This window comes from Suricata suricatta, chromosome 8 (assembly GCF_006229205.1).
Source record: "Suricata suricatta isolate VVHF042 chromosome 8, meerkat_22Aug2017_6uvM2_HiC, whole genome shotgun sequence".
NCBI lineage: Eukaryota > Metazoa > Chordata > Mammalia > Carnivora > Herpestidae > Suricata > Suricata suricatta.
This window is the reverse complement of record NC_043707.1, coordinates 51,355,071-51,380,150: the sequence shown is the minus strand read 5'-3', so window position 1 is coordinate 51,380,150 and position 25,080 is coordinate 51,355,071. Positions and strand designations below refer to the sequence as shown.

The following is a 25,080-nucleotide window of genomic DNA, read 5'->3' as shown; positions in this document are numbered from 1 at the left end:
CTCCCAACCGCTGCTGAGCCGCGGACGCAGGACGGGAGGCTGGCTCCTGCGGGCGCGCTTGTTTTTCTGCGGCCGCCTCGCCCTGCGCAGCCCCCGCCCGCCTGAACGCCGCGCTCAGCTCAGCCCCGCCCGCCACCCGAGCCCAGCGCTGGATTTATGAATGGGGGGACGAGGCCACATGCCGCCGCCGCCGCCGCGTGTTGACCGCAAGGAGCCCGGGCCCGCGGATCTCCGCCGGCTGCCCTGAGAGCGTCCGCCCGGCCCCGGCAGCCGCTCCGAGGACTTGTTGCTGCTGCGCTGCCGCTGCCGCCGCGGGGAAGCCGGCAGCTCCCGGGACTTGGGAGCCGGAGGGTGGCCCGTGTGAGTGTGAGCGCGCGCGCCCGAGCCCCTAGCAGTGAGCCTGGACTGTGCGCTAGCTCGCCTTTTGAGGGTGAAAGGGGGGGCGTGTCCGGGGGCCCGAGCATCTGAGAGTCCAGTCCTAGCCGGGGACCGTGAGGGCTTGTTCCTGCCTCCCCGGCCCCCTCGCTTGGGTCCTCGGCTCGCCTCTTCCCTCCTGCCTCGCTTGCCGGAGCTGCCTGCCCAAACCCCAACCACCTGTGCACCCGAGAAACCCAACTCCTCCTGCTCCGCGCCCCGGGGGGAGGCAGGGGCAGGGCCAAGCCGCAGAGGGGGCTGCCACCGCCTCCAGCCTCCTCCTCGTCTCCTCCCCCTCCCCGGTCTGACGCTGCCTCCTTGGGAAGGGTGTTTGGAGGGCAGCGGCCGCCCCAAGCCGAAGCCCCGCAGCGCTTCTTATGATCAGCTCGGTGTGTGTCTCCTCCTACCGTGGGCGCAAGTCGGGGAACAAGCCTCCGTCCAAAACATGTCTGAAGGAGGAGATGGCCAAGGGCGAGGCGTCGGAGAAGATCATCATCAACGTGGGCGGCACGCGACATGAGACCTACCGCAGCACCCTGCGCACCCTACCGGGCACTCGCCTCGCCTGGCTGGCGGATCCCGACGGCGGGGGCCGACCCGAGTCCGATGGCGGCGGTGCAGGCGGCAGCGGCAGCAGCGGCGGCGGGAGCTGCGAGTTCTTCTTCGACCGGCACCCGGGCGTCTTTGCTTACGTGCTCAACTATTACCGCACCGGCAAGCTGCACTGCCCCGCCGATGTGTGTGGGCCGCTTTTCGAGGAGGAGCTCACCTTCTGGGGCATCGACGAGACCGACGTGGAGCCCTGCTGCTGGATGACCTACCGGCAGCACCGCGACGCCGAAGAGGCGCTCGATATCTTTGAGAGCCCGGACGGGGGCGGCGGTGGCGCGGGGACAGGCGACGAGGCCGGCGATGATGAGCGGGAGCTGGCCCTGCAGCGCCTGGGGCCCCACGAGGCAGGTGCGGGCCCCGGCGCGGGGTCCGGGGGCTGCCGTGGCTGGCAGCCCCGCATGTGGGCGCTCTTCGAGGACCCCTACTCCTCCCGAGCGGCCAGGGTGAGTGGCAGGAGCCCGAGCCTCCTCTCCGGTGTGCAAGGATCCGTGGGGATAGGGGCCGGGAGGAGCGGGCCGCGACTGACTTACCTTTACCACTGCCTCCCTCCCAATTCCCTCTGTCTTCCATGGGACCCCAGGGGACTCACCCTCCCCCGTCTCCCACCCCCACCCCCACCCCCCCCTGCACGCCTCATCAGGAGAAGGCACACACTTGACTTACTACTTGGACCTAATCCCAGCTGCCTGCTTTGCCGCATCCCCACGAGGGAGTGGGTTGCCCTTAGCTGAGCTCTTCCACCCCCTTTCCTCTGCACAGGCGGCCTCTCTTCATTTACCCCCCACTCCTCCACAGGGCCAGCGGCCTGGAGAGCTGGAATTAGGCCTCCTGCCTGACTCAGGCAGGGTTTGGGGGAAGAAAACTGGGTGTGTTAAGCGCCTACTCTGTGGTAGGCCCATGTGTTAGCTTCTTCCACGGGTGCCACCTCCTTTAAACGCTCTGGGCAGCTGGGTACGCTGTGAAGTATGAGTTTTGTAGAGGGAACGCCAGCGTCAGCCCAGGCAGAGCCAGGACCGGAACCCAGGCCTCGCAGCCAGGTTTCTGGTGAGCCTCTTTTCAGGGAGGTAAGGCAAGATGTCTGCCCCCTGCCATGCCCCTAAGGCTTCCCGGTCACCTGGGTTGGCTTGGCTTCAGCTAGACAGGAAGGGCCTAATGTTCTGGGTGATGCAGGCTCCCGCGGTCACCGCGGTCAGTGGCCAGCCACAGGCTGCCTGTGATGATCCCAGATTTGTTGCCACTTCTTTTCTTCCTGCTGCGGCACACATTGGCTTCCCAGAAAGCCCTGGTTCAGGTTACTGCTTGAAATGGGTATATGGGGGGAGAGGAGAGTGGCATAGGTTGATTTTAGGCAAGATCTAGTCCCTTCCCACCACCTCCTCCTCAAGTCAGTCCAGTTTCTCCTAACCCCCCATAGGTGAAAGGGGTTGGAGGGATGGGGATATGCTGGATGACTTAAAAAAAAAAAAACCAACACAAAATCTGAAGGATGCCTTCAGAGTCTTTAAAAAAACAAACAGAGAGAACCCTGGAGGCCAGTGCCTGGCTTCATGGCTAGGCCTAGCTGGGGTCTGGGGGACAGGAAAGAGCAACACGTGTTGGGTCTGGGGACTGCCTCCTGCTGTGGGAGCTGGTCCTTATCTCTGGCATCTCAGGTCATCCTGTTAATGAGTCTCAGAGCCCTCGCCACCCTCCCTGGCACCTCCTGGGCTGGGCCTCAACCCGGTCATGGAAGGAAAAGTTCCACTTCCCCACCCAGGGGAGGGTGGGAGACTGGGAAATGGGGCTGCAGGGTGGGCCCGGCTGGCGTAAATGCCGAACCGGGGCAGGGACATCTCCGGCCTGGGAGGAACAGAGGTCTCGGTGGCCAAGGCATCCCAGGGCAGCCCTTGGAGGGCAGATACTTCTGTCAGGGCTGAGAGTGAAGCTGGGGCCAGGACCTGCCTTCATTTCTTCCCCCATCGCCCTTAGATCAGCCCAAATGATGCCCTTGCCTGGGCTTGCTGTGAGTTCCCGGGGACTTCTCATGCTTCTCATGCGGTTCGCTGTTGGCTGCGTGTACTAGGGGCAAGCAACCAGTATAGCAAATCCAGGCTCTTTTTAAGTTGGAGCTGGGGGGTGGGGGGAGGCAGTAGATTTGGCTTCCTAGAAGTGGGGAAAGGGGACAAGCCAGGGAGGCAGGAATGAGACGAGGCAGTTAGGGGAGCTAGGTCTTACTTCTGAGCATTCTGGGGCCTCTGGGGAACTTTGCATCTCTTGATTCTTCTCTCTTGGACCCCAAGGGACTGTGCCATATGTTCTGCTCAGCAAACCCCAGGGTTGGCCAGCTTGGGGGCTCGTTGAGTAAGCGCAGAGCCTCATTGACTCCTCGAATTTCTCCAGGAGCCCAAGATACGTGCCCTTTTGATGTGGCATCACGTCAGCGGGGGCATCCCAGCTGAGGTCAGAAGTTTGGGGCTGGGACAGGGTTACGTCTTAATATTGAAGCAATGAGGAAATCAGGATTCAGAGGTGTTGGTGCAATGCCGTCAAAGACCCTTAAGAGCAGAGCAGGGACCTCCCTTGGTTTCCAACTTCCTGGTTAATCCTGATGTGAACAGCTGTATGGAACTTAATGGCACTTGTGCCCAAAGAGGACTTGCTTCTGGCTAAGGAGCACCAGGCAGAAGCAAGCCTCCAATTCAGCTGTTCCTGGGACATACAAGTGAGAATACATAATCCTAAAAAAATTGGTAATGGCTATTTGTGGAGTATTCCATGCAGGTATTTACATTAACCTCTGGTCCTCCCAGGAAACTTACACAGTGGAGACCTCATCCGCATTCAGGAGACTGGGGCTGTGAAAGGGTAAACATCTTGCCTGAGATGACACAGCCAGATAGTGGTGTGCTGTGAGTCAAAGCCCCTGCTCCTCTGATTGCAACATGTTCTTTCCACTGAACGAGGTTGTTTTGGAGGTGAAGAGGTGGCTTGTTTCTTATTTTGGCCTGGAAGGAGTTCTGAGGTTCCGTACCTCCTGTGGATGACATCAGAAAGCCCAAGGGCAGATGGGGACTTCAGCAGGGACATTTATTTACTTGAGGTCTAAGGGTCTGGGGTGTTGGGGATCCGGGGCTGCACCCTCACTATTTACCCCAGGCCAGTAACGCCGACCGTCCAGCAAGCACTGTCCGCTGGGTCTGCGTGTACCTTCCCTCCTCCCCTCCTCGGGGCCTGCAGCGTTGGCTGTGGGCTTGGGGCCCTCCCTGAAGGCCAGAGAGCAGAGGAGCAGCGCTCTGCCCCCGGCGTCACTTTGCACACAGCAGCTGGTCAGTTGAGTAGTGCATTATGACAGGAGCAAAACAGATACAGACGGAAAATGAACTGAACTGATGGCGGAGCCTGTTGCTTGGCTACTGACCTGGTCCGTGGAGCCATTCCCATTTAGGCAGGCTCTAGGCCGGTGGGCTCCCCTCACTGTGGCCAGGCCCATGGTGGCCGCCTTGGTGGCTCTGCTTCTGTGGCCTGGCATGGGAAAGCAGGCACAAGGGGCAGGCTGGTCCTGTCCCCACCTGCCCAGAGCCCACAGTCCCAGCCGCAGCCAGGGTGGCTTGCCGGCCTGAGGGGAGACAGGAGGCCTGATGAATGGGACCCTAGGACATTCCTTTCCCTTCACTCCCAACCTCTTGAGGACCCAGGTGATAGACTGGCTTCAGCTATTACCAGTCCTATTAAGTGATTTGGGACACCTGGGTGGCTCAGTCAGTTAAGTGTCCAACTCTTGATTTCGGCTCAGGTCATGATCTCACGGTTTGTGAGTTCAAGCCCCGCATTGGGCTCCACACTGACAGCATGAAGCCTGGTTGGGATTCTCTCTCTCCCTCTCTCTGTCCCCTCCCCTGCTCATGCTCTTTCTCTCTCTCTCAAAATAAATAAATAAAACTTAAAAACAATTTAAAAAAAAGAATGATAGTCATTTGCCTGGGGCTAAATTGGTACCTGGATTAGTTTTCTCATAATGTTCCGTCTGCGCAGAGGATGTGACCCAAGGATCCCTATTGCCCCAGGGAGGCAGCCAGAACTGGGTTTTCACATTCATTAAGCACTCACTGTGTGTCAGGTGACCTCACTTTTGCTCTGTTCTCGGATCTCCTCTGGCCTCTGTGAGACCGAGATCATTAACCTCAGTCTACATTGAGGGAAACTGAGGCCCAGAGCGGCTTGCTCACACAGCCGGTGGTTGACCGAAGCTCCAGACCCAGATCTTGTGACCCCACGTCTGTGCTTGTACCACACCTTCAGCTGCCTCCTGTGCCTTCGTGCCTGGAAAAGGCCTGTGACTTCAGGGCTTCCAGAGGGGGCCTTCTCTTCTCCTGCATCCCACGCTTCACTTCCTCCTCCAAATGAAAGTTCCCATCCCCTCGCTGTCTAGAATTGCTCACATCTAAGCTTGCTCTCTACTTTTTCTCACTGTGGGACTTTCATGGAACAAGAAGAAAGGGGACTTAGTTATGAGAGGTGATGAGGTGTCCCTTGGGCCTGGCGGAGGAGTGCGATAGAGGCCTTCTTGGAAGGAAATGGAGAGCTGTGTTCCTGCTTTATCGCTTCTGAAGGCCCCCCAGCTCCCCACCCCTGGGCCTTGACTGGGACCAGCTGGTTGGTGGGCAAGACTCCCTAGTCCGGAGCCACCTGGTCTGGGGAGAGCCAGGAAGCCACGCCTGGGAGGTGGGTGCCCTGGCCTCTCCCCCAGCCCTGTCCTGAGGCAGCCTCTCAGTCCCCTCCTGGGTTTGTTTTGTGTTTTGCTCTTTTGTTCTGAACAGACCAACATTTGCCTCTGAACATCTTGTCTCTGGATAATGAGGTGTTTCTGTTTGTCACCATTTGGGGTGGGGTGTAAAGTGGGGGAGGGGCTAAAATAAACGGGCTATTTTGGGGAGATGGGGGAAGAATAAATAGGCAGGAACAGAGCCAGGCATTTGTGCCTTGGGAACAAGGAGACCCCAGGCTCCTTGCCTCCACCCGTGGCCATTGCCAGCTTGCCCTGCCCTCACTCCGGACCTGGCATGCTGGGCACCAGGACGTTCAGGCCATCCTTGTCCCTGGGCAGCCAGCCTACCACGACCCCCGGCCCAGCTCCCTGCTAGGGCTTGTTTTTCAGGCTGGGTGATGCTTACCCAGCCTCTTGGCAGGGGGCCCCACCAGCCAGTGGCCTTGGCCCATGCTGGAAAGCCATAGTCTGAGAGCCCATGTGCCTGGAGGTATTCATGGGTATACCTGTCACCTCTAGCCTGAGTTAATGGGGCCGGCCATGTGTCCTCGTGACAGGTTCCCCAGGACCAGCAAAGGAAGCAGGCAGTCTCCTTGGCTCCCGTCATTCAGAAAACATTTGCTGGGCACTTAACTACACGCCAGGCACTAGGCTGGGCCCTGTAAATACAAAGACGAGTTGGACATGGTCCCTGCTCCCCAAGGGAGCTGGGTCACGTGGAGTAGGTGGCATTTGAGGGAAATGGGGTGACAAGAGATAGTAATAATACAAGACAGATCATGAGAGATGCCACAGTAGTCTTAGAAAATAAAGCCCAGTAGGAGGTGAGAGGAGCAAACCACGAATCCCACCTCTGTGAGGTGGAGTGAGGGGAGGCGGTCGGCAGGCAGGGGTAGTTTCAACAAGGGAATAGAAGTTAAGCCAGATAGGCCCTGTGGGATAAGGACTTAGCTCCCTTAAGTAATTTTTAGAAGGAGGCAGGCTATAAATAAATATATAAATAAATGTTTTCAATGTGAGTGGTGCTTTAATCATGCAGAGTTAGGGAAGGGGCGAATTTTCCGGCTGAGGGTACCAGCCGGGGCAGAGAGAGGACAACGTGGAACATGGATAGGCAATAGCCAGGAATTGCATTTGGCTGGATAAGTTCTTGGCCGGCGATCTGGGCTGGACCGAATTCCTTCTGGGGCCGGACTCATCAGCTCCTGGCAGCCCAGAGGCCCTGAGAAGACCCACGTGCTGGCTTGGCAGGAGGTAGGCATAGGGGCAGGCTGGCCCTGGCCCCTCAAACCAGGATAGGAGGTCCTAGGACCAGGGTCTGCTCCTAGGGCAGCCCACGAAAGGAGAGGGACTGGGGTCGCTAGGCTGACACCTGGACCTCAAAGTGCAGGCGCTCACTCAGGAGCCTAGGGACCGCTCAGAGAGGCTTTGCCTGACACACTGTCTCTCTTTTCCTGTTTCTCAGCCGCAGGGCTGCTCGCTCCCTTTACAGCCCTGCCTGGGCTCTAGGACCTCACTTCTCCGGAAGCCTCAGCTCCTCATCCCATCCCCACTGATCTTCTCTGCAAGTGTCTTTGGTTGTGTTCTCAGATTTCTCTTCTCCTACACTTCATCCTTAATATAGGTTTTGGGCATGAGTCTTCTTATGTTTATCGGTCCATCTGTCTCCTTGGCCCTTTCTCCTTGGGCTCCCCTCCCCTGCCCCCGCTGATTGTATTCAGTTCCCATTGACTGGTGTCTGTCACCTCCCCCCTTACCCCCCCCCCCCGACCCAGCCTGTGCCAGATTCTGGAGACACTCTAGGCTCTGTGCTGAGTTTTACAAATATCATTTCTTTTAATCCTCAAAACAGCCTCAATAAGAGGGTACTCCTCTCATCCCCTCAACACATCAGGCCCTCTGTAGCCTCAGGGCCTTTGCAATGCCTGTTCCCTCTGCCTCTCTTGCTGTCCTGGATCTTCATGTAAACTCATTCCCTCACTCCTTCAGGTCTCTGCTTAGATGTGTCACCTTGGCATTGAGGCCTTGCCTGGTCACCCTATTTGAAATAGTTCTCTCAGGTCCCCTGGGTGGCTCAGTCAGTTAAGCGTCCAACTCTTGATCTCGGCTTAGGTCATGATCTCATGGTGCATGGGTTTGAGCCCCACATAGGGCTCTGCACTGACAGCCCAGAGCCTGCTTGGGATTCTCTCTCCTGCTCTCTGCCCCTCCCCCACTTCCCCTCATACTCTCTCTCTGTCTCTCTCTCACTCTCTCCCTCTCGCTTTCTCTCCCTCTCAAAACAAAAAATAGTTTAAAAAGAAAATGAAATAGTTCCCTCACCCTCATACTCTACCTCCTTTTCTATTTTTCTTCCTAACTCTGATACCATCTGGCATACTATGTGTTTACTTATTTTTGACAGCTTTCTTCTCCCAGACTGTAAGGCCTCAGGAGCAGGGGTTTTTGTATTCGTTCCTGCTGTTCCCCGGCACCCGGAACAGTGTATGACACATAGTAGGCACTCAATCCCCATTTTATGGGCAAAGATCATAAGGCTTAGAGAGGTGAAGAAATGTGCCCAGGGTCTCTCGGGCAGTAAGTAGCAGAGCCCTGCCTCTACCCAGAAGCGTGCGACTTTAGATTTCTACCAGTGACGATCTTAGGATGAGCTTGGTGCAGGAGGCTGATAACAGGGCCGACTCACCAGCCAAAACTCCTGGGTCTCCGGACAGGTGGGTCTCCAACAGGATACAGCCAGCCATGTGTGGGGAGCCTTTGGAGCAGGAAGCTTGAAGGAACAGTGCTTTCCTGCACAGAGGCTGGGAACCTCCTGTACAGGGTGTGAGACGCTCCCGCATCCTTATAGCAGGGACGAGCATAGCTGTGGCCAAACCAGTTCACGTAAGCAATTTTCCACTTGGGCCGTTTTGACTTGCAGCAGAATCTACGCCTGTGTCCTCGGGTAGCGTGGAAAGAACTGACATCTTCCACCATGGGAACCAGGGCAAGTCCCTTCTCCCCAGGCCTCGGTGTCTGGCTGCAAAACAGCAGAAAGAGAATTGAACTGAATGAGCTTCTGGTTCCCTTTGTTTCTAAAAAGCAAAGATTTTTTGTGAATTCCTGGCCCCAGCTCTCAGAAGCTGCATGTAAGGGTCCGTGGAGGCCCCCACACCTCCTCAGCTCTGTCGCTGTTTATTGAGCACATACTGTGTGCCAGATACTTTGCCGTGTAGCCGCTTATTTAGTCCCACAGTAACACTACCAGGCGGGCACTAGTGCTGTTCCCATTAGGTAGTGAGAGAGCTACACAACGCTCACCATTTACCTAGTGAGTAGCCAGGCCAGGATGGGGACCCCGTGGTCTGACCCCAGGGCTCCTTAGCTTTGTGCTCAGGCTCTGCTTGGCAGGGGCCCGTGGCAAGGAGGCACAGGTGCACAGAAGGCTTCAGCTCAAGGCCTTGATGTCTAAATAGCGTGGTGTTGCAGCCACTGCCTCTCTCCTTGGTCCTTTTCTGTCCCCAGAAGCCCCCAGAAAAGAGAGTGGGAGAAAAAAAAAAAAAGCAATGTCCCTGCTGCCAGGGACTTGCCTAGGACTTCTGCTTACAAGATAATTCACTTTGGGAATAACTTAGGGAGAAAGGAATAATTGGGGCTGATGGAGTACTTGTAACTCAGGACCCACCTGGGGCAACATGCCAGAGGCCAGGAGCCTGCATCTGTCCCAGCTCAGCCTCAGGTGGTGTGTCTGTCTCATCGGGGAGGGGGGACTTTCTGGGGCCTGCATTGTACCTGCTGCCAGGCCTAGAGAGGCCACAGGGGAGACAGAGACCCCATGAAGATATCGCCACAGAGAAGTGGACTGTCCCCTCTAGTTTGGTTTGGGGACCAAGTGGAAAGAGCTCTGAGCTGAGAGTCAGGAGACCTGGCCTCCACCTGATCCTGAGTGAGTCCTTTGCCCTCTCTCGTGCCTCGGCTGCCCCCGAGAAATGGGCACATGTAGCTACCCTTTATCCGCCCCATCTTCTGGGAGGGCCGAGGTGAGTTGGAACAGTTCTGTTTAAAAAAAAAAAAAGGAAAAGCAAGTGAGCACTGCAGGAATTCCGGGGGTGGCTCCCCAAGGCAGGACGGGTGGTTTGTACCTTCTATGCGGCTGCAGAAGGAGCCCGGCATGGCTCCTTGGCCCTGCGGGTAAGAAGGTGGCGAGCTCACGGCCCTCCCTCCCCTTCTCCCCTCTCTGTGCCCTCTGATGAGCCCCTTGGCAGCTCTTCCTGAACTTGTTTTTCCAAATCACTAATTAACTTCACGCTTGGCTCCCAGGTGGGCCAACTCTCCTGGCTAATTCTTCCTCAGAGAGATCAAGCTCCTGCTTCCCGTGCTTCCTGGCAGAGCTGGGACATGTGTCTCCACCCCCTACCCCACCCCTTCTGCTGCTGGGGATGGGAGCAGCGCCCGGAGTCTGGGATCCCAGCATCACCGTGGCCACTGATCAGGTGTTTGCAACAGCTCCTCTCTGGACAGCCACGGAGAGCACACAGGCTGGAGCCGTTTGCCCAATGCCCACATCAGGCTGTGCTGCCTTGATAACACATTTCTCAGGGAAGAAAAATGAGATCAGGGGCACTTGGGTTAAACATCTGACTTGATTTCGGCTCTAGGCATGATCTCACGGTTTGTGATACCGAGCCCCACACCGGGCTCTGTGCTGATAGCATGGAGCCTGCTTGGGATTCTCTTTCTTTCTCTCAATAAATAAACTTAAAAAGAGAGAGAGAGAGATCAGAAAAGGAACTTGAAATTTACCTCCACAGGAGAGATGCAGACTAGAGAAGCTCCAGGCAGAGTTGTTGATTTGGGAAATGTGAATCTGTGGTCTGCTACCTCCCTTCTCCTTCCTTGCTGTCTGATCAACCTGCCCATGTTCAAATGTCAATAAGGTGTTTTAGTGTGCAGTGGGGGCCTGTCTTAAGTCGAAGGTACACATCCCTAAGGGTAAAATAGTAGTCATCTGGGAGGTGGTGAAGGCAGTGTCGTGTGAAGAGAAGGTACAGCCTCTGAAGTTAAACAGTCTGAGTTCAAGTCTGGTTTCCAACCCTTCTAGGCTGTGTGACCTCAGACAAGTGTATGACTTCTCTGATGCTTAGTTCCTCCTCCTTAAAAGGAGATGATGAGGCTTCCTTACAGGGTCACAGGGAGGAGGACTGGAGGCAGTAACACACACCAAGGGCCCAGCTGTGCCGAGACAAAACAGACAGCTAATGGATATTCATCCCCAAAGTTCTCTCAGACTTGCTTCTGCTCCAGAAGGCCTGGAGGGGTTTCATTTTCCCAGCTCCTCTTGTATTCTCCACAGTGTTTTGCAGTACTGAGAACAAGGTGTACCTTCTCTCCCTTCCCTAGTTCAGACTCTCAGGAAGGAAAGCATCTCTGAGAGGCACCATTAGACAGGAGGCAACTCCGTGGCCAGGTGGAAGTCAGTGTGTGGTCATGGGGCCACAGCCCTTCCCCGTCCTCCTGTTTAAGCTCGGCCCCCCACTCAAGGAGGACACCCATCCCCATGCACAGAGCAGGACAGGCAGCAGACCCCAGCAGCACGCACCCTGATAGCGGTGAATGGCATTGCATGAATAACAGATGAAGCCTCCGTAATTGGTGTTATTACACATGCATTTCATCTCCATTCATAATGATTGGATACTTAAATCTAGCTGCTCCTATGCCCGGTGCCGCTGTCATCATTGTACCCGAGATCCTAGCAGCTGTCTGGATCAGCGACTGCCACACTCAAGTTCCAGTGGGTGCAGTTTATTTTTTGTTGGTGCTCAGTGTCCCAGGAAATGTCAGTTGTCGGGAAGGGGAGGGGTAGTTATTCTGGGCAGACATCCCCACTGCCCCCCCCCCCCAGTCTCTTGCCATGGAACGTGCTAGCTTCCTTCAGACACTTGTCACTGTCTGGGCATTGGGCTGGAACATTCTAAGCTGTGCGAGGTAGGGGAGAGGGGCTGGGACTTGGGGCTTGAGGAGGGGAGTGGGCATGGCTGGGGTTCTAAGACTCAGCTGTCAGACAGAAACCCAGAGTCATTCCCTCCAGGCCCTCTCTCTGGGCATATTACTAATGCAGTGGATCTCAAAACAGCCTGCATCAGAATTACCTGGAAGGTTTGTTAAAGCAGATCGCAGGGCCCTACCAGCAGTATTTCTCATTCAGTAGGTTTACGTGGGGCTCAAGAATTTGCACTTCTAACTAGTTCCCAAGCGATGCTGATGCTGCTGGTCCAGGACCTCACTCTAAGGACCACTGCCCTTATTAAAGCCTAGTTGCTCCAAGTGTAGTCTGTGGACCAGCAGCCTCTCCTGAGAGTTTGTTAGAAAAGCAGAATCACAGGCCCAACCCTGGACCTCTTGAATCAGAATGGCATTTGAACAAGCTTCCTAGATGATGTATATACCCATTACAGTTTGAGAAGCTTTAAGGCACGGCTGGAGAGGTAGGCAGTGAGGCCAGAGTAGGCAGTAGGTGGAAGTAGGAAGTAGGGTGGCCCAAGTAGGCAGTAGGCAGAGCTAGGCAGTAGGCGGGACCAGAGTAGGCGATAGTATGATTTCCTGTCCAGTTGCCTACAGCCAGGAGCAGTCTCTATCTTCTGTTCACAGTGACAATGTTTGGGAAGTATTGCCTTAAAATACCCGAGCAGATGGATAAAGACCCTCCGGGGACAGGGTTCCAGCCCATGACTACCTTAATCCCACTTCTCACCATCCAACAATCACCTGGTGACCCATGTCCTCCCCCTGCACAACCTAGAGGGTACCCTTCCATCCCTGACAACCTCCCCATTGTCCTCCTCACCCACAGGTGGTGGCCTTCACCTCTCTCTTCTTCATACTGGTCTCCATCACCACCTTCTGCCTGGAGACCCATGAGGCCTTCAACATTGACCGAAACGTGACCGAGATCCACCGGGTGGGGAACACTACCAGCGTGCACTTCCGGCGGGAGGTGGAGACAGAGCCCATCCTGACCTACATCGAGGGCGTGTGCGTGCTGTGGTTCACACTGGAGTTCCTGGTGCGTATTGTGTGCTGCCCAGACACGCTAGACTTCGTCAAGAACCTGCTCAACATCATCGACTTCGTGGCCATTCTGCCCTTCTACCTGGAGGTGGGGCTGAGCGGCCTGTCCTCCAAGGCAGCCCGAGACGTGCTGGGCTTCCTGCGCGTGGTGCGCTTCGTGCGCATCCTGCGCATCTTCAAGCTCACCCGCCACTTCGTGGGACTGCGTGTGCTAGGCCACACCCTGCGTGCCAGCACCAACGAGTTCCTGCTGCTTATCATCTTCCTTGCCCTGGGCGTGCTCATCTTTGCCACCATGATCTACTACGCTGAGCGTATTGGCGCCAGGCCCTCCGACCCACGGGGCAACGACCACACCGACTTCAAGAACATCCCCATTGGCTTCTGGTGGGCAGTGGTCACCATGACGACACTGGGCTATGGGGACATGTACCCCAAGACATGGTCAGGCATGCTGGTGGGGGCACTGTGTGCACTGGCTGGCGTGCTCACCATCGCCATGCCTGTGCCAGTCATCGTCAACAACTTTGGCATGTACTACTCCCTGGCCATGGCCAAGCAGAAGCTGCCCAAGAAAAGAAAGAAGCACGTGCCACGGCCACCCCAGCTGGAGTCACCCATTTACTGCAAGTCTGAGGAGACCTCGCCCCGGGAAAGCACCTACAGTGATATCAGCCCCCCTGCCCCAGAAGAGGGCATGGTTGAGCGGAAACGGGCAGGTGAGATTGGGGGTTGGGAAGGAGAGCCACTTCTCCTCCAGTGGCGGAGGGAGTCCCCAGATGAACCTCAGCCCTTGGAATTTGGGATTGTGTTTTATTGTTCCGGACTTCCCTAAGTATAAGATGTGCCTTTAAAAGCAGAAAAGTGTTGAGGCCAGATCTCTCTTATCTTCTGGTTTTCCAATAGCCTTCTGAACATTAGGCTCTGTGGAGTGAGTTTACCACCCAATTTAGGCTGCAGTGGGCAGTGCATGGGGCTGTGAATTCAAATACTATCTTGGCCACAGGGCTGTGTGACCTGAGGCCAGTCACTAACCATCTCTGATCATAGGTTCTTCACCTGTAAAATGGGAGTCCTCTCCCCCACCCCAAGACTTTGATGAGACCCAAAGGAAGAACAGGCATGAGAGTACTTTGGGAAGTAAAAACCACTTTACAAGTGTCGGGTGCTGTTGTTATTAGCTAGAGAGCAGGACAGCTGTTTTGCAAGGTGCATCCACACATGAATCATTTCTTTCCAAACGCTGGAGTGTGATGTCTCTTGGCCTAATAAATGTGATAACGTAACAGCAGTGGGAGGCTGCGTTCTGTTCAGCACAAGCTAGATTGAGTCCTGGGCTCAGGGTTTAACATGGGATGGGAGAGAGCCAAGAGGGAGTAGCCCAGACAATGTCGGGCAGGGGAAAAGGAGGGGGAGATGAAATGGCTTCTACATCCAAGAGGACAAGGGCTCCCAGGTCTGGATTCTTTTCTTCAAGGATGGGAACAGGCCACCCCTGCAAAGCTTGCTTCTACCTGTGTCAAGAGCTGGGAAAGGAAATCGACTTAACCCACAGAAACTTGGAGTGAGGCTGGAAAGTAGGAACCTAAGTGTTGCAGAATGGGCTCCTCAGGGAGGTTTGGGATTCCTAGCATGGGGAGCCCTTGGCCGCCAGGGCATCGGGAGGCTGGGGGTGGGCCCGGAGACAAAGGTAGCAGCTTTTGGCCAAACTCCCGGGGGGCAAAGTGGGACTCATCCTCCAGAGAGGTGCCTGACTTGCAGCACGCACCTATGGCCTGTTTGGGGGTACCCGTAGTACATGCTGGGGCTACTCACTCCCTGGGGTCTTTGGGGGTCTTGATGGATCAACCCCCCCCAGGTTCTCCTCTGCTCCCCCATCAGAGCAGTGCTCCCTTCCCCCATCCCCAAATGTCAGTCTCCCAGCCAGTGCCTCAGCAGATTTCAGCTGTATCCCAAGAGGTGTTCAGAGCTCAGAGGGAAACGTAATATCAAAATGTATGAATCCCTGCACCGACTCCTGGATGCACTTACTCACGGCCCCTGTCAGCTGCACCTCAGCCTGACCCTAACTGCTTGGCCATGGTCAGGGCTGAGGCCGCTGCCTTCAGATGGAGCCTTTCTGGAGCCAAGGGCCCACTGTGCTGCTGCCTGACGGAGGCAGGGGCTTGGGACTAAGACCCCACAGCAGTGAGCGCTGACGGGAGCCTCCTCCGTGCAAGGCCCTTTCCGGACAGGCCAGCCCTAAGCAGAGGGCTCCAGATCCTTCAGGCGCTTGAGAGGTAGCCGTGGAGGCCACTTTATTGGTTTAACCCTGACAGTGCCAGCCCTCATCCCAGCAAGCCAGGCGTCCTCTGAGGGAATGCAAACTCATCCGGGTGTCAGCCTGAGCCAGGCCCGAGAAGGAGGCCGAGTTGGTCGCCTGCCTCAGGCTAATCTCCTGGGACAGCCTGCAGCAGACAGATTTCCAAAGCCCTTGCTCAGGGTATCTGTGGCTCCATGTCCCAGGAAAGACTCTAGGCCAAGGCTGAAAGGGATGCAGGGCCTCTTCCCTCCTGCCCCCAGGACCAGGCCCACTCCCTGACCCTCCCGGGGAGATGCCAGGCCCCCTCAGGGGAGGGAAGTGACACTCTAGGGCTGGGATTGGAGAGCCCCCAGGTGAGCCCATGAGGAAGGCCCAGGCAGCCCCTCACACAGCCTCCTTTCTGTCTGCCCCCTTTAGACTCCAAACAGAACGGCGATGCCAATGCGGTGCTGTCAGATGAGGAGGGAGCTGGTCTCACCCAGCCCCTGGCCTCTGCCCCCACCCCTGAGGAGCGCCGGGCCCTGCGACGCTCTGGTCCCCGAGACAAAAACAAGAAGGCAGCCGCCTGCTTCCTGCTCAGCGCCGGGGACTATGCCTGTGCCGATGGTAGTGTCCGGAAAGGTATGGCTCCCCAGGCCGGGCAGGCGGAGAGCCCCCATGGAGCTGAGTCTCCCCAGTGTCCCCTGCAGAACTTGAGGTCCCCTCCTCCCCTGAGGCCCTGGCCACCATCTCCTCTGCCTTGGACGTGCCCCCGCTTTTAAGATGAGTGCCCTCATCTCCCACTCCCTGGATGAAAAAGAGGTACACAGAGCCCAGCAGCACCCCCCCCAACTCCTCCCCTAGATGCCCACAGAGAAGACTTACATGCTAGAGGCCAAAGGCATGCCAAATCAGCGGCCTCTGCCTTTCCCCTCCATTTGATCACCACCTCTTCCTCTGGTTATTACTGTGACCTTGAGGCGTGGCCTCACAGGGTCACTGCCAGACTTGCCCTAGACCTCCCCTAAACACAGCTAATGTTTCCCGTCAGTCATCCCAAGAGATCACACAGCATTTGGGAATCAGGGTAAGAATGGGCTGCTGGCATGATGTCTTCGGAGAGCCTAGCACAGGCCCTACCTCCTCCTTTCTTCACTCAGGGTCCAGGAGTCCGGGAGGGGCCAGCACAGCTCTGCACGTTTCTTGAGGCAGAGCCTCGAAGGTGACCAGGGGTGGGGGTGGGGACCGGTAGGGACTCTGTGTCCTCTCTGAGGTGTGCTCTCAAGGATTGTGAGAGTTCAAGGGAGTAGCCTGTTCTCTCCTGCAAGGAAAGACTGCAATTCCATCGGCAGGCCCCTAGCTGCGGCAGGAGCAGGGTTCCCTTACTTGCAAAGAGGGGGTCAGTGATGATGGAGCACGGTGGAGAGCCAGGAGTAGCTGAGTATAGGAGTCTCCAAAGCAGGTGCTCCTCCCCAGTTCCTGGTCACTTTTTTTGTCATTCTTGCCCTGTCCCTGTGACTTAACCTGCCTAAATGCCCTACCTAGTTCCAGGCTAAACCCTGACTCCCCCCAAAACAAAGCTTGTCCCTGGGTTTTCAGGCCACTTCTTAAATAGCCCTCTTTTAACCAAATCCACACCCCCCTGCCCCCCCAACTTCTCGCTATACCCAAACTCCAGGCCAAGTCTGGGTTGAGTCGGGGCAGTGACTGTGATGCCTCTGTCCCCCCAGGGATGTCCCCTGGCCTGCCCATCTCACGAGGCCTGCTGGGGCACCTTCCCAGCCTCTGCCCCCACGGGCCCCCCCAGGGCACCCTGACCCTCACCAGGCCCTGAGAGCTGTGTGTCCAGGTGTGCTGGGCATATGTGCTGTTGTGTGGTGCCAGCAGTACCTGCCATCTGGCAGCTGGAGGGGGGTGGCCTAGAGTCCCCAGCGGTGGGGCTGCAGATCAAAGGTGCTCAGACTAGTTACATTCCATCCTGTGTCCCTCTGGTGGCCCTGTCCTCTGCGTGCCCCAGTCCTCGGACTCTGGAGGTGCCTGCCTCTCCTGCCCCCCATTACCAGCACACAGCGGCTTCTCCTGCGTCCTGGTTCAGATCCAGAGACTTGCTTCGGCTGCAGCATACAGTGATGGCCCAGAATGTGGGGCCGAGGGGACCCTGCTTCCCAGGGAGGACTCAAGCTGAGTGGAGCTGAGTGCCAAGCAGCCCTCTTTTCACTCCAGAATTTGTGAGGGGCTTGGCAGAAGTGGCAGTGTGGAGGAGGTGGTGTGATGGCTCAAGTCAACAGGGACCATGAGGAAGTGGGGGGTGGGTCGCAGCCGGGGTGGGAGGTGCATTCTCATGTGTACCCCAAGCTGCAGCCTGAGCTGGGGAGCGTGTATCGCACCGCCAGATCTCTCTGGGAGCTTGTGTGGCCCTGCTGCTCTATTTTCAAGATGCCTCCACACTGCTTCTTGGCAACAAGCATGTAGCTCAGCCAATTAGAGTGACCTTCGAGAGGGAACAGGTGGGTTGCTGGGAAACAGGCCCTGCTAAGCAAGCGTGGCAATCAGCATCGCCAAACTCCCAGGAAGCGCTCAGCAACTTTTCACCATGCTAGACCATGCCTCCCTTCTCTGCACTGAGGCTACATGCTGGACCTGGAGGAGGGCGCCCAGGGCTCCTTCAGCCACTGGCAGAGGCTCCCTTGTGAGCCTATAGCGGCCCAAGTGTCAGAGTGTGAACTGCCTGGGGGGACAGGGACTGGTGCTAATCAGGGCTTCTTAAGATGGAGAAGAAAGGTGCTGGAGGCTGGGGGCGGGGGGAGTCTCCGTGCAGCCGGAAGGGAACTTACCTGGGGACAGTGACAGGGCGGAGATCAGCTGTGGGGCCCTGGCATCTGTCCTCTGGAGCCCAGGTGACCGGGAAGTCAAGGAAAGTCAGGGAGCCTTTCCCAGGCAGGCCAGGCCCCTCAAGCAGCCAGGGCTGATGCCCTGCAGGGTCCCCTGGAGCTGCTCAGATGAGGAGCCAGGCCCCTCTGACCCATGTGCCTTTTCTTCACCAAGGCTGTGCAAAGTCCCGGAGTCTAAACAACATAGCTGGAGCAGCGGGAACCAGTCTGGGGCTGTCTCCACTCGCATCAAGATTCAGCTCACCCTACCCTCCAAGAAAGCTCCTGTTCCCCCACCCTTTCCACCCCCTCACCAGCCCTCCCCCTGGACACTCGGCCCCTTAGTTGCACCCTTGGCCCTCCCCACCCCCCGGGCACACACCACGCTCACATGCCCTCCAGCCCTCATTCCTCTGGGGACCTGAGGAAGCCGGGCGGGCTACAGGAGGGTCCAGGGCCCTAAGCCTCTCCTCCACAGCACCCAGCTCCCCAGAATGTTCAGCTCTGGAGCCTGAGAACAAGCCCCAGGCTTGGGCCCCACTGGTCTCTGTCCTGAGTCGGAGGTGCCCACCCCCCAACAACAGGACCTGTGCCTCTGGGCCTTGTCTCCCCTCAGGGCCCCACCTCAATCACAGCAAATGCATTTCCATTCCTCATGGCCTTCAATCAGCAGGCAGCCTACCACTAAATATCTCTGTCTGTCTGTCTGTCCATCCCACACCCAGACCTGCCAAGAATAAGGCCATGTGGTGGGGCAGCTCTGCTGGTGTGCAGGGGAGCAGTGCCGCCCTGGGAGAGGAGGCCTAATGTTCCCCAGCCCTGGCCTGGCATCCAGCTGGGGGTCCCTAGAGCCCCACCATTGGCTGCCTAGGCTTGGGAATGCCCACCTCTCCAGAGTGACACCCCCTTCCTGCGGCAGAGCTCCGAGTCCCATCTGCATCCCAGCAGCGGTGCCCCCCCCCTCCAAGCAGCTCTCTCTGCTTCCCTCCCTCTCCGCTCCCTCACACTCCCAGCCCTGCCTCTGAGTCACCTGCTGCTCCCACCCAGCCTCTGCACTCTGTGTTGCTTCCAGAACCAGAGACTCATCTAATTTCTATAATTAAGTGTATTCATTTACCTAACGAGCCCAGGAGCACAACAGGTTTGTGAGTCACTGAGTGAGCAGGGGTGTGCCCTGGGCAGGGGCAATTGAGGGGAAGTGTGGGGACAGAAGGCATCCTGCCCCCTCACATCGCTGCTCCCGGGCAGGTCCTCCCACCCCCATCCCCACCCAGCAGAGTGCCAGGGAGGCTCTCCTAGGCCCCTCAGCTTCAGGAACGCAGAAGGGCTCGGCCAAGCCATTTCCTGTTTCACCTGATGGGAATTAGACCTGACAGTGGAGCAGAGCCCCTGGCAATTTTTAGAGTCAGATTATGCAACTTTGTAGAGGGAATGACTAAGGTCCATATCTGCTCCTTCCAGGGTGGGCAAAGATAGGAATGGCAGGACAGAATTTGGGGACTCAGCAGAAGGCTGGGAGACCATGAGGCCACCCCAAAAGGTGAACTGGGCAGAAAAGGTCAGACCATTTCAGAAGGATGTGTTGTTGTGAAAAGCCTCCACCAGGAGGTCTATTCAGGATGGGTACTGGGAGGCCCCAGCCCTGCTGGGGTCTGTGGGGCCTGTCTCTGCTTGTTCTCAGAATGAAGTGTCCCACTAAGAGTTGAGAAAATACAGCAGCATCCATGTGGCCAGCCTTCAAAAGGGGACAGGCCCCTTCCAGTGACCGCAGCAGGGAGCCCTGTGGAGCAGGAGGGAGACTCAGGTCACCCTCTCACAGCTGAATCTGAGAGCCCAGCTGCTTTTCCTTGTGAGAACGGACTTGGTCCTGTCCCTCAGGGCTCCCTGGCTCCAGGGTCCCGAGTCTGACGGGTCTGTGATGAGCTAGGTGTCCAGGTTAGCCTGGCCATCACAGCTCTTCTCTCCTCTGACTTGCCAGTGTGGTTCAGGGAACTGAGGTGACTGTCTCTGTGGCAGCCCTCAAGTTGTCAGGAGCCCAAGTTTCCACAGTACCCACCTCCTCCTTCCCTCTCCTCCCTCCCACAGGGATGGGCCTGCTTATGGCACCCCTCTGGTAGGCACAGATGTCCCTGGGTGACATGATGCAGGAGTGCCAAGCTGGAGCTCCTGGTGCTTTGGGAGATGGGCTCCCACCTGACACAACCCCCCAAGCCACCTTCCCCGACCCTGGTTCTCTGGCTTCCAGAGGGGAAACACAGGACCTAGCTAACAGGATGGGCATGCTCCGATCCCTCTCAGGGCCTCTGGGCCTCCCAAGGCCCTGGAAAGGGGCAAAGTGAGTCCTGGAGTTTACAGAGACCTACTGTCCACAGGCCCTGCCTAGAGAGGCAGTTGCCTACATGGGGCTTGTCCAGACCTTGTGCGTCCCTCCTTAGGCGATGGCTCTCCCTTCCACCTGCAATCTGAGAGCACAATTTGCTTCACTTGGATGTGGACTTGGACCTGTACCCACTACTTTGTCTTCTAGAAGCCTTTCCCCCATAGCTGGAGTTTTATCCTCACAGAGCAGAGAGGCAGCCCAGATAGGAGTTGTTCACCTTACGAGTTTGCACCAGGCCTACTGACAAACTTAGAGGCCCATTTGTCAGCCCCTGGGGCTTCTTTGAAGAACTGTGAGCTGGCACCAGAGGTGGAAGATGCCTGTTCAGCGTAGGCCGGGAGTCAGAGGGGAGATTGAGTACCAGCCCGAGGGCCAGGGCTTCAGGAGTGCCCCCCTGGGGCTCGGGAGGCCTTTTCACAGAGCTTCCTGGAAGAGGAGGGCCTCCTATGCCCTGGCCAGAGAGTATCGCCCCAATCCCTGCCCCCACAGCAGCCTCTTTGCCTGCCCTGCCTGGGCCCTCGCTGGGAAGGTGGGGGAAGGGAAGGCCCAGGCCACGGATATTTCAGCCTGAGTATGGGCGGTTGAGAAGGGCTCACTGAGCCATCAAGTTTCTCAGTAAAGTGCTCCCTTCTGGGCTTCTCTTCCAAGAATGACATGTGCATCCTCCCTTCCCTTCCCTTCAGCGTCCACCCTCCAACTGCTAGAGCTCTGTTCCAACCAGACTGAGGAAGTATGGCTGGGCACGGCAGGACAGGACTCTCAGGAGCCTTCCTCAGCAGCCCCCCTGGGACAATGGAGCGGCCCCAGGTGGAGGTGGCTGGTGGAGCTATGCGGGGGGTGGGTATAGGCCACACCAAGAGAGTCCCCCACTGCCTCGGTGCCAGTCTATAGGGCTATGATCCCTCCACCCAATGCACTGGGGTTTTGAAGACCTGAGGGTTCGTGATTCCTGGAGCTCACTGCCTGAGCAGGTATGGACATAAGCCGTAACATCGCCTATGAGTCACCTGGGCCTGGCACTGGGTAGGCAGAGGGGTGATGAAGGGGCTCACCCCAGTCGCTGACCCATCCTTGCTCTTCCTGGCCTCTTAGCCCCGGGTCCCCACGCCTTCCAGCTCTGCTCCTGGCCTAGTCCTTCACCCACAGGCTGTGGGTCCACAGCTGGCTTCCTTCTAACATCTCATTCTTTGTTTCTCCCTTTCTTTTGCTGAACTCCTTGCCCCCCCCCAGAAGGCAATGTTGAGCTGAAAGCGTGCGTCCCAGTGTCTCACACCTGTGCTCTTTAAACACAGAGACCTGCCAAGACGCCCTCTCGCCCAGCTATGCCCAGGCTGAAGTCCTCACCCTCTCTTAAGCGGCACCAACGTGAGAGAGGCAGGCAGACAGACAGAAAGCCAAAGGCTTAGGGAAACTCTGGAACCCTGGCAAGAATCTTTCGCTGGGAAAGACTCAGAGATCCTTGTTTGCACAGGACTGATGGAAAACCTCCCATGTGACCCTCCAGGCCCAGAGCCCTCTGGGTCTGCTGTTCTGTTCTGTTGTACGCCGAAGAGATATATATGCACATATAGTATCTATATTCATACGTGCTATACTCGTGTGTAGTGCACGTGCTATTGGTGTCTGTCTTCTCTGTTAGGCCGTGTCTCCCCAAGCCCGTGCCCCACCCCCACCCCCCCATCCCCTTCCCTTCCCTGACGCCTGTTTCTGCACACGTGTGTGGAATGTCCCAAGAATAAGTGTCTGGGATCTGCCAGTCCTACCCGGGGTGGGATGGGGGAAGGTCCAAGGCCAGACTTGCCCTCTTGGGGTTGTTTCCCCTGTGGCCGGTGGTCTGTGGAAGGCCCGGTTGCCCCCTGGGGTCACTGCTCCACTAGCCCCACCCTGCCCCAGATTGGGGTTCTACCTCCCACCCCATGCCCCAGTTTGGGGGGACTTTCAGGGGCTCCTCTGCAGCTTTTTCCCCTCCTCCTCCACCTTACCCATGTCCTGAACCGAGGGGCATTTTGTCTTTTTTTTATTTGGGGGGTTTTGTTCTGTCTGCTCAGTCCATTTGTTTTCAAAGATGCTGCCGGGCAGACGGGCAGGGAGGGGGTCTGTCTGCCCATCTGGCTCAGGGGTCTGAGAAGGGGACGCCTCGGGCAAGCGGAGATCAGTTGCAATACTGTACTTCCTGGCCGGTGGCCGGAGGAGCGTGCAATAGCAGAGGCCAGGTGACCCCTCCAACCTTGGCCTCTGCCCCTCCCGTGGCCCTCCCGCCCCCCTCCCAGCTGCCCTGCCCCTCCCTAGTGTTGGTCAGTCCTTTTGTAAAGCTGTCCCCTTATGTGTGTGTCTGAGGCATGCCTAGGCTGGGCCCTGCCGCCCTGTCTGCACGCCTTCAACTGTCGTGCTGTGCTCGAGCCCCAATAAAGACATCGGAGCGTCCTGCTGCTCCTGCCTCGAGTGACTGCGTCTGCCTCTCCTTTCTGCCTCTGTGTCTTTCTGCCCTCTGTGTGGGCTTCCAACCCAGCACCTGAGAAATGCAATGCACTCCCATCACAGCCCTGCCCCCTCCAGGAATTGCTGGTGCCTCCCAACCCCTGCATTTAGAGCAAGGCATGGATGCTCAGAGAAGGAAAGGATTGCCCAGGGCCATGTAAGAGGGCTGACCCGGGGCCACCGGCTCCCAGGCAGTGTTCTGGTCTCCACTGCAGCCTCCTGAGTCCCTCCATCACATGGAAGAGATGTGTTTTGGGGGCATTCCCCTGTATTCCTGCTTGCTTGTGCAGCGCGCCCCCCCCCCAACCCCCGTCCCTTCCCTGAAGTGCACCAGGGCTATGTGGGCCAAGGCCCTGGGGATGCCAGTCATTGTGATGAGTGGATGGCTGACTAACGGAGTCCGGCAAGGGACTGGTGGCACATCTGGGACCACTTAGCACTGGGGAATAAATGAATCCTGGGTAAGTGATGGGGACACATGGCCCCTCACTGTCATTTCAGTCACATGGAGACACACGGAGAGCTGGCTCCCAGGTGTGTGGCCTTGTGCGGTGGTTCAAAATGGCCCCGTGACTTCCTGCTCTGCTGTCACCATACAGAAATGATTGAAGGATGGGCCCTGCATGTTAATTTTTGCATCTGGCTCCAGAAACCACGCAGCCAGCTCTGGGCACATATTTCACCCTCTCGCTCCAGGCAGAAACCGGAGTCGTAGGGCCTCAGTTCAAAGTCTGGATCTGCCACTTACTAGCTCTGTGACTTGGGGGCAGCTCACTCAACCTCAGTTTTCCATTCTGTAGAATGGGATCACAACAGCCCCGATTTCAGAGACTGTGAGTGTAAAGACCTGGCCCAGTGCCCTAGGTACGCATATGATGTAGAGAAGATGTCCACAGCAAGCCTTAGTTCCCTCCTCACCCCCTTCCGGAGCTCTCAGGCTTTTCTTCACAGACTGCTGAGCCCTCCGTGTTCAGTCACACCAAGAAAGGACAAGAGCACACCGAGGAGCAGGGGGTGAGGAAGGCAGAGCCGGAGGGACGGAAGAAGTGAGGGGAAGCCTGCTCTTGAGACATAAAATCGGGTTTGGAAGCTGAGCCGGCTGAGGCAAAGCAATGGCAGGCCTCCAGTTGTCAATTAAAGATGAGCTCTCCTCCGGCCGTGGAGGGCGAGTGAGGGCTGTGCCCCTGCCCCCCACCTTCCAGACCAGAGAAAGCCATTTGCAGCCAGGCACGCCTCAGAGAAGCTTGGCCGGGCAATAATGGGATGGGATGCACTGCTGGCTCCATAACGAGGTTACACGTCAGGGCCCGTGTCCAAAATGGCGGTTTTTTGGTTTTGTTTTTCGTAGATGAGTGTGGAACCATGTCACGGGCTGGGGTCAAGAACCAGCAAACAGCCCAGGGGTACCAGATGCCAGGATGGCCCTCAGGGGACCCAAGGAGATGCAGCTGGAGTCCCTGGTGTGGTGAGGACTCCTGGAGGGGAGAGGGGCGGAGAGTTCAGTGGGAGAGCAGACCACCCCTCCATTCGCCTCACAGGAATAGCACGCAGTGCTGTCAGGAAGGGAAGGCTGTGGCTTCCTCAAAAAGACAGGGGCTGGGCCCCAACGAGGGGTCTGGTTTAAAAGAACAGGACACTGGTGTCCAAGACCAACTTGGGGAGTCAGACACACTCATGCTCGGCTTTGAGTCCTGGCCCCGTGACTTCCTAGCTGTGTGGCCTGGGGCAAGTTACTTAGCTTACTTAACCTGTGTGAGCCTTTATTTCCTCATCTGTTGAATGGGAGTCAGGATAGTGCCTACCTCATGGAGCTGTTGGGAGAACCCAGTGAGCAGGGTCTGTAAAACCCTCGGCACAGTGCCCAGCTCATAATCATTGCTTACAAATATCGGGGGGAGGAGGAGCATTGCAGAGCAACTCCCCCCAGTAAGCCCCCCTCCAGTTAGGTTTCTGCTCCCCTCCTTTCAAATAAGTGCTATGAATTAGCCTCATTTCGGTAAAGGCCTTATCTCCCTGTGAAGCAGGCAGAGTGGGGGTGGTCATAATACCAAACAGCTACCATTCGTTGAGTGCTGAGCTGGGCGATACAGCTAATGCTCTTAAAAACTCATTCCGAGATTGGTGTCATCATTAGTCTTGTTTCCCAGAGAAAACTGCAGGACACCCATGTTGGGTCACACAGCCAAAAAGTGGCCAAGCTGGGATTTGAACCCAAGTAGTCGGGCTCTACGAGTCCAATGCTTTCCTGCTT

At 57.0% G+C, this 25,080-nt stretch overlaps 1 protein-coding gene and 1 long non-coding RNA gene across 4 annotated transcripts in view; one reads left to right on the top strand and one right to left on the bottom strand.

The window, feature by feature from the left end:
• LOC115299712 overlaps positions 1-1,133 on the bottom strand; it is a 2,943-nt gene extending 1,810 nt beyond the window's left edge. The window contains exon 1 of the long non-coding RNA XR_003912292.1: positions 822-1,133. This is a non-coding gene — a long non-coding RNA (uncharacterized LOC115299712). The remainder of the gene's footprint in view (positions 1-821) is intronic.
• KCNC4 (potassium voltage-gated channel subfamily C member 4) lies at positions 15-22,793 on the top strand. Of its 3 annotated transcripts, none has more exons than XM_029949179.1 (4): positions 15-1,469; positions 12,603-13,539; positions 15,540-15,743; positions 21,644-22,793. In XM_029949179.1, exons 1-4 carry the CDS (start codon positions 792-794, stop codon positions 21,703-21,705), a joined length of 1,881 nt encoding a protein of 626 aa, XP_029805039.1. In that variant the 5' UTR covers positions 15-791; the 3' UTR covers positions 21,706-22,793. The 3 variants fall into 3 exon arrangements, with proteins under 3 accessions (XP_029805039.1, XP_029805040.1, XP_029805041.1); XM_029949180.1 differs by having other exon boundaries at positions 21,582-22,793; XM_029949181.1 differs by having other exon boundaries at positions 18,147-22,793.
• Positions 22,794-25,080: the final 2,287 nt, after the last annotated feature.

What these genes read in the sequence shown, in the direction of transcription:
- KCNC4 (XM_029949181.1), top strand. Translation starts at nt 792, where the DNA reads ATGATCAGCTCGGTGTGTGTCTCCTCCTACCGTGGGCGCAAGTCGGGG. An exon ending in GGTTGAGCGGAAACGGGCAG is followed by an intron (nt 13,540 to 15,539) that starts GTGAGATTGGGG and finishes TGCCCCCTTTAG; the next exon opens with ACTCCAAACAGAACGGCGAT. An exon ending in CGATGGTAGTGTCCGGAAAG is followed by an intron (nt 15,744 to 18,146) that starts GTATGGCTCCCC and finishes TTCTTCACCAAG; the next exon opens with GCTGTGCAAAGTCCCGGAGT.